This window comes from Carex rostrata, chromosome 3, assembly GCF_964058835.1.
Source record: "Carex rostrata chromosome 3, lpCarRost1.2, whole genome shotgun sequence".
Classification (NCBI taxonomy): Eukaryota; Viridiplantae; Streptophyta; class Magnoliopsida; order Poales; family Cyperaceae; genus Carex; species Carex rostrata.
The window spans coordinates 6,632,489-6,640,016 of NC_135920.1; the positions used below are offsets into that span (position 1 = coordinate 6,632,489).

The following is a 7,528-nucleotide window of genomic DNA, read 5'->3' on the forward strand; positions in this document are numbered from 1 at the left end:
GAAGTAGAGGCACACATCCTGAATAACAAATTTGAATCTCGAGACAACCTCGAGTAGATTCAAATCGGACAGTCCCAATTCAAAACTCAAAAGTTGGATTACTTTGGGAATCTGAACCCAGTGCATATCTAAATCGGTCGGTCCAGATCTTAACTCAAAATTTGAGTTAATGCAGAGGATACAAGTTCTAAATACACACCGCAAAGCCCACTAAAAAGCCTACGTATCTATCTAGCTGTTGGAAAATATTTTTCATTACCGGCCTACAATTTAGCTGTCAGCCCAACTGAGGCCCAAGTTCGACCCGCTATCATTCAGCGACCTTGCTGTGTTCCACCGCATCTTGCGAAATTTTTCCTACCTAATCGCGCGAATCTCAATCTCCGCACCTGGGAAGAGTGAAAAGCAGAGAATGCTCTCCTGACTCCTGTGAAGGTTGAAAAGGTCGAAGCAAGCTCACTATAGCTCACTCCCTCTCTCTCTTTCTCTCACCTTGAGATGAGCAGCACCAGCAGGGCTTTTAACTTGTTACACAAATGGTCGATTCCTTCTTCCAAGGCATCCACGTGGAGTAAAAGAAAGACACTAGGTGTGTGACCTCAACTTCTTTTTGTTTTATATCTTTGAGTCTTTGCCTTGTTTTGGTCCCACTTCAATTTCTTTTGGACACCACTACTTCTATGAAAGCCTTTGAAGTTGCTGGAATTTCGTTGGGGCATTTTATCAAACGTGTTAGAGGCATCACGTTTGACTCAACAGCTAATGGGCGTAGTTCTGTCTTTTCGTATTTTAGGATTTATATCAGGTAAAAATGGGACAAGAGGTGCTTCCGTTTGGTTTTGTCATCAATTGCATTCTTCAATCTGTGAAGTTACCCAAGATGGGGGTAAAATACCTCCCGTGGTGCATTCGCATAGCCCCAAGGAGGTAATTTATCTATTTCTTTTTTGTAATTTTCACTTGAACCAGAGCTACTTGAACTTGATACGGTTAATAGTTTCTATTTTTGTTAGAGATATAATAATATTGTTCCCAATTTTAATGCGCCTCACACCTTGTTATTCAGGAAAAATCTCTTAGTAATAATCAAAGTGTTGGAGCATTTCAAAAATTACCAATGGTCATGCCGGCGATCGATATTCTCTCCTCAGCTCAGAGGAAAGCAAGAAATGTTACCCCAACAAAGGGTACATTCAGTTTTTGTGGACTATATATTATGCTCGTTATGTACTCCTAATTAGTGTGTATATAATATATGTTCCTAATGAGATTTTGTACATATTCCTATCAATGTCTAATCTGCCCTTCATTGTAAGGAAGAAAAAAGAAAACACAAAACAAATTCAAATTCAAATGCCCTTTGCGAACTTCCATTTAATATGTAGTTTTATCTCCATCTACTTCTATTAGGAATTGCAAACATTGCAAAGCGTGAGCGTAACAGAGCTGCAAAACAACTTGATACACTAATGAAAGTAAGTTAATATCTTTATTAGCCATCCTGAGTGATTTTGTATAACAGAAAAGAAGGTTATGTCCTGAATTGATTTACTCATCTCAGCTCACAGTAAAAAAACTCAATGATTGTCATTTTTTCTTTTCAGGAATTAGCAGTTCCCTTGCGAACCTATGTTGAGATCTTCCCCAATAAAAAGTTTCTGCATCCCTATGAGTGCTCTCTTATTGAGCTAACTTTTGGGGAGGGTAACTATGAGAAGGTTTCTTTATTTTTTCCATTGGTGTACAAAATTATATCCTTCCTTATATATGGTGGATTGAAATACTTGGAATAAATTTATGGAATATGGATCTGTAATTCTGTAGTCAATGTCAAGCAGCCATCTCCGCAAATCCAAGTTTCAGAATTTATTTATGTTGTTTTATTCCATTTTCACCACAAGGAGCTTATTTTGGGTCTTGTGGTGTATTGTGTAGGTACTACGAAGAGTGGATTCTCTTAGGAAAAGGCTCATATCTGTAGGAAAAGAACACGCATCTCTCTGTGCTAAGGTGAACCTAACTAATTTACCCCTTGTGTTATTTGGAAACACATCGTTCCTCAGAAGTCTGTAACTTCTTATAAAAGATCTGATATTCATCACTTGTGTGTTTGCTCTAGCCTATCTCGTAGCTTGAGATTACTAGTTTTGGAAAATCCGTATCAGATCAGTTGATGAATTTATACAACTTGCTATGTTGAAAGAGTAGAATTTTATTCAGGCTAAATGTTTAACCTTGACAGTCAACAACAAAGCGCGAGGCAGAAGAGCGACTCAGTGAGGTTAGTGTTAAATTTTGGTTTACATAAAATTCCCGTGTCTAATTAATTTTGGTCATGTTAATGGCCTCACCCATGCAATCACTAAAAAATGCCTTGACATATAAATATATTGGTTTCTTTGATTTTTAATTAGTATGACAAATCTCTGATTTAAGAAAGAGCAACACACATTAAACTGTATTTTAGATAATCATTAAGTTTCTGCTGTATGTTTGGGTAGTTCTTTTACATGATCATTGTTGTTAGCATTTCACTCAATGTTTACTGATATTGTTCTTTATTCTCTAATATAATATTCGAAGGGTCGGAAAAAGCTTCAGGAAGCTTTCAATCAAGGGATGAACGCTCTCGATGATTTATTACATGTTGCCAAGGTATATGAATAGTATTACTGTTTTTTCCTTCTATACTTCAGTATATGTGGCTGAGGTAATGTATGTTCATTCCTGAATTCAAATTTTTGTATTACAATATTCCAATAAAAGAACTTGTTTTTTAATGTTTGATTAAATGTTGGTTATTGGTGTAGAGTCTACGTTGTATGCCGGTAATTGATCCGTATCTCCCAACACTTTGTCTTGTGGGCGCACCAAATGTGGGAAAATCGTCATTAGTTCGAATTCTTTCATCTGGAAAACCTGAGGTTCAACCATAAGAAAAGTTTCTTTCCCAATTTTTCACAAATTAATTCAGGAGAACTGTATTAATACAACATTGGTCTTTTACTCAGGTTTGCAATTACCCTTTCACAACTAGAGGGGTTTTGATGGGACATATCATGTTGAACTTCGAGCGATTTCAGGTTAATAAATATTTTGGTAGTTTCATGAATTGGCACTGCCATCACTGGTATGGTACCTTATACTTCAGGATGGTACCAGCTGTTTAATGGCTTTGTTAAGGTTTTCAATGGAACTAAACTAAGATGGTTCAAATCTGTTTTGGTTCAAATTGGAGCGAGCGAATCAGTGATGATGCAAAGAATAGCTTCTATCAGCGTACATTAACTGTCACACTCATACTACTATACCATCCCAATACAATGCTGATTTGATAAAGCCCAGAATAAAACTAAGAACCAGCACTAATATGAATTATGTTTCTTATTCTTTGTAGTTTTAGTTAATAATTAACTTAGAAAATGAGATTAAAAATTTGTAGGTTACAGATACTCCAGGACTCTTGCGAAGACGCGAAGGTAGCGTCCCAGTTACCTACTTCGTCCCAGTTACCTACTTTATGTTTAGTCCTTTCTAATTCTTCTAATATCAAACCTTTTGTTCTACTTGAGATGAGCTAAAATGGTACATTCTCACACATTTTTCTTCACTCCTTTGGCATAGATGAGAGAAACAATATAGAGAGGCTAACCCTAGCAGTTCTTTCACATCTGCCGACTGCTGTCCTCTACGTTCACGATCTCTCCGGGGATTGTGGGACCACATCTAATGATCAGGCAAATAATACAACACCTTGTAGCATTTATTATGTCCGTTCAAATCTTCTCCTTTTCAATAGGTGACTTTTTGTTTCAGTTTAGCATTTACAAAGACATTAAGGAGAAGTATGGGGATAAATTATGGCTTGATGTAGTTTCTAAATGCGATCTTTTGGAGCCCTCAGCTTCAGTTCATGTGTTAGATGATTTGGATAGATATAAATCATTTGGTCCAGAAGGTGCAATCCCAGTGTCAATAACAACTGGAGTAGGTGTTGAAGAGGTAAGTTCAAATAGAATCTAACCTGTCTGCTTCCAATTTCACATAACTTGGATTATTTGACATTTATCCTCCTTTTAACTGGCAGCTCAAAGCAAAAGTTTACCAGCTGCTACTCTCACAAATGACACGACTACCAGCGAAAGAGGAGTCATGATGTATAATCCACCTTCACTTCATTGAAGTATTTAAAGAGAGAAGCAAATGTTCGTCTATATGATAAATACACCCATGCGATCATGGAATCATCCGGCTGTGAATTGAGTTGCTATTAGCATTGTAAGATGAAAAGGTTTTATGGTTATACTAATTGCAATGGAAGAATCACGTGACTTGTGCAATATACATCAAACTAGATCTCACAACAAGAAGTACATTAAGATAGGTTGTGTTGTATTTAGCACATTTTTTTTTTGCGTTCAATGAGTTCATTAAATACTTTTTGTTCTCTACTATTGCGATATGCAGCGGCGGCCAATGTTGGTGAGGAAAAAAGAGCTTACCTTTATATAAATTGAAAATTAAAATTTTTGTTCATTAATATTTTTGTCTATTTTATAAAATAAATATAATGATATATTTTCACTCTCTCAAATCTCAATTTTCTAGCTCCGTTTCAACAATGTCATAATGTTTATAGAAATAATTTGATTCTTTGTCTGTGAAAATAAAGACAAAAATTTATAGAAAATCAGTCTTTCATCTGGTGACAAAAGTTAATATATTGTGTCAAAGTCCATGTTGAAAATCTGATTGAGATATTTTTTGTAAATATTAAAATATTAGATAGTTAACCCAACCCTCTTTTTCAAATAAAAGGCCTCTAGGCCCCATTTAAGATCATGAGTCTCTTACGTCGAAAGGAGCAGCCCATTGACCATGAACGCACAAAACTTTCGCTTCTGGCTCTTTCTCTAGTGTACTTTGTGTAGCTACCCATTTCGAACGATTGCCCAAAGAATAAATGTGGGTCCTCACATGTCAGTAACCTCAGCAACATTTAGTAAGACAAAAATTTAAGTATTGAACAATCATTTGAGGGTGTCACATCTAATCAGCTTGTCAAAATTGACTTCTCGTCTCGACCATGAGTCCATGAAGCTGCATCCCCACTTCCCCAGTCAACAGTCCACGCAGTTTCCCCTCTCTCCTCTTTCTTCCTCTTCCATCAATTCTGCTGCTGCTAGACAGTCAATCCACAATCTGATTGCTCCCAAATTTCGACTCCATGGGCTGTAAACTCAGCAGGTCGAGAAGCGACAGCACCTCTTCAGAATCAACCGAGCTGAGGTCTTACTTGGCACAATGCCGCTCCGATCCCCAGATCCAGTCCTTCGACGCAAACTTACAGCAGCGGACGACGCGTGTCGTCTCTTCTATGGCCAGCCTCACTGGACCCATGCGGTCCCTCTCCTTCAGTTCCCTCTTGGAAGTCACTGGAGGCCTATTCGACCTGAACCGTGAAGTGGTGACAATGCTTCTTGAGGCGAAGAGAGATATATGGAATTGTCCCGATCTGTTTCAGCTTGTTGAGGAATACTTCAATGCCAGCATCGAGTCGCTTGACTTTTGCAATTGCTTGGAGAGCTGTCTAAAAAGGGCGCGAGATGGCCAAATTTCCATCCAATTGGCGTTAAATAAATTTGAAGAAGAAAGCTGTAATCAAGAAATTAACTTTTCTTTGACACTGCAGGAGTTAGAGAGGTTTAAGCAGATGGGTGAACCATTCACACCTGAATTCTTTCAAGTGCTGGAGTCGGTGCGAATCAAGCATCTAAATATGCTTGAGAAAATGCTCCAGAGAAAGAACAAACTCGATAATAAGCTGAAGTCAATCAATTCTTGGAGAAAGATTTCGAGCTTAATCTTTGTAGCGGCTTTTGTGGCTGTAGTATTGTGTTCAATTATTGCAGCCTCTGTATCAGCCCCTCCTCTTCTTACTGCTCTTGCAACTGCAGCAGTGGCAGTCCCAATTGGGTCAGTGGGGACATGGATCGATTCATTATTTAAGGGATATCAGAATGCAACTAGAGGTGAGATAGGTGTTATAAGCACAATGCAATTTGGTACTTTTATGGCTATATCCGACTTGGATTCAATTAAGGCTCTCACTGAGAATTTAGAGATTCAGATCAGGTCAATGTTGGATTATACTGATTTTGTTCTGAGGGATAATGAGGCGGTGCGGCTTGGAATGGAGGAGATTAAGAGAAAGATGGGGGCTTTCACTAATAGTGTTGAGCAATTAGGAGAACAAAATGATCAGTATAGACAGCATATTAGAATGGCTAGAACTGTTGTGTTAAGAAAGATTAGTAACTATCCGAGTTAAGCAGATTAATGTATAGGTATGCTCATTATAAATTTTTACTTTGTTCTAACTTATTATCCCCTGATTTAGCATGGGTAATTGGTCTGAAGTGGCTTAATCGAAAATAAGCAAATAATGCCCACTTCCTGCATTTCTGGTAATTCAATTTCTGCTTTTCTTCTGCTCAGAAATGTTGCATTCAACATTGTGTTGTTGTTTCTTTTGTGTTAATATATATTACCTTTGCATTAAAAATTGTATGATTTCATTTTTGACCTCAGTTGTGCCTTACTACCGGGGGTGGATCTAAGTCTTAGTCAAAGGCTAAGCCACCCCTATAATTTCAAAATTTTAATTATACATATAGAAATTGTATTGAATATTATCTTTTTTAAATTTATATATAGTTTAGCCACCCTCAATAAAAGGTAAATGTTTAGTTGTAGCCTAGTGGTTAAAATTCTAGTTTTTAGTTGAGAGATCTTGAGTTCAAATCTCACTGATCACAATTGTACATTTTAATTTTCAGTCACCTTTATACAAATTTTCTAGTTCCACCCCTGCTTCTTACTTAAAGCCTTAATACCAATTAACAGTCTAAAAGTAGTTCTATCAAAGTAGTTTGTGATAATTCTTGACACTCGTAGTGCTATTTTGGTGACCTGAATGACAGTGAGGTCTGGTAATTTAATGCCAAACAAATTGATTTGTGCACCCGATCAGTGAAAATTGAGCTGAAAATTGGAAAACCAGAATCCATTTGTTCTGCAAAAGATGAACTCAAGGGAGCAAATAAGATTACGAGTAGGTATGAACTGAAGCAAGCAAAGCAATATTTATATCAGTTGTTAGGTTCAACCAAACAAGTTTTGAAACCTCAAAGCACACCGTATATACTGTTAAATAGCTTATGAAATATTTTCAAATGTCCTTGCGCATATATCATGTGTGCAATTTCTCTTATATTTCAGCTTCTCCATAGGTCTCTTTAATTTCAAACTTGAAAGCAAAGTGCATCCTAAACATTGAACAGAAATTTGTATTTCTTTCAATCAGACTGAACTCATAGGGCCCTGAGTTTGAAGGCTCACATAGATCCTAAACTGGACTGGAGATGATCTCGGTGTCGGCAAGCTCGACGGGGGTCAGTTGGGCTTGACCTTGATCAGGCAATTAGTTCGAAATATCCAATTATCCAGAACAGGCTTGAATCGCTTA

The 7,528-nt window shown here is 37.2% G+C and overlaps 2 protein-coding genes across 3 annotated transcripts; both read left to right on the forward strand.

Annotated features, from left to right (window-relative positions):
- Positions 1 to 361: 361 nt before the first annotated feature.
- On the forward strand, positions 362 to 4,315 carry PDE318 (P-loop containing nucleoside triphosphate hydrolases superfamily protein). Of its 2 annotated transcripts, none has more exons than XM_078299022.1 (14): positions 362 to 589; positions 794 to 927; positions 1,067 to 1,187; positions 1,411 to 1,475; positions 1,605 to 1,718; positions 1,936 to 2,010; positions 2,243 to 2,281; positions 2,584 to 2,655; positions 2,811 to 2,924; positions 3,012 to 3,083; positions 3,443 to 3,479; positions 3,625 to 3,737; positions 3,817 to 4,002; positions 4,088 to 4,315. In XM_078299022.1, exons 1-14 carry the CDS (start codon positions 499 to 501, stop codon positions 4,154 to 4,156), a joined length of 1,302 nt encoding a protein of 433 aa, XP_078155148.1. In that variant the 5' UTR covers positions 362 to 498; the 3' UTR covers positions 4,157 to 4,315. The 2 variants fall into 2 exon arrangements, with proteins under 2 accessions (XP_078155148.1, XP_078155150.1); XM_078299024.1 differs by having other exon boundaries at positions 466 to 589; positions 697 to 927.
- Positions 4,316 to 5,069: 754 nt separating this feature from the next.
- Positions 5,070 to 6,501, forward strand: LOC144551168 (UPF0496 protein 1-like). Its single transcript, XM_078299025.1, has one exon. The coding sequence runs from the start codon at positions 5,228 to 5,230 to the stop codon at positions 6,329 to 6,331; it is 1,104 nt and encodes a 367-aa protein (XP_078155151.1). The 5' UTR covers positions 5,070 to 5,227; the 3' UTR covers positions 6,332 to 6,501.
- Positions 6,502 to 7,528: the final 1,027 nt, after the last annotated feature.

Excerpts from the sequence above, each read along its gene's own strand:
- PDE318 (XM_078299022.1), top strand. The coding sequence starts at position 499 with ATGAGCAGCACCAGCAGGGCTTTTAACTTGTTACACAAATGGTCGATT. Across the intron at positions 1,476-1,604 it reads AACTTGATACACTAATGAAA|GAATTAGCAGTTCCCTTGCG; the intron begins GTAAGTTAATAT and ends TTTTCTTTTCAG. Across the intron at positions 3,738-3,816 it reads GGACCACATCTAATGATCAG|TTTAGCATTTACAAAGACAT; the intron begins GCAAATAATACA and ends TTTTTGTTTCAG.
- LOC144551168 (XM_078299025.1), top strand. The coding sequence starts at position 5,228 with ATGGGCTGTAAACTCAGCAGGTCGAGAAGCGACAGCACCTCTTCAGAA.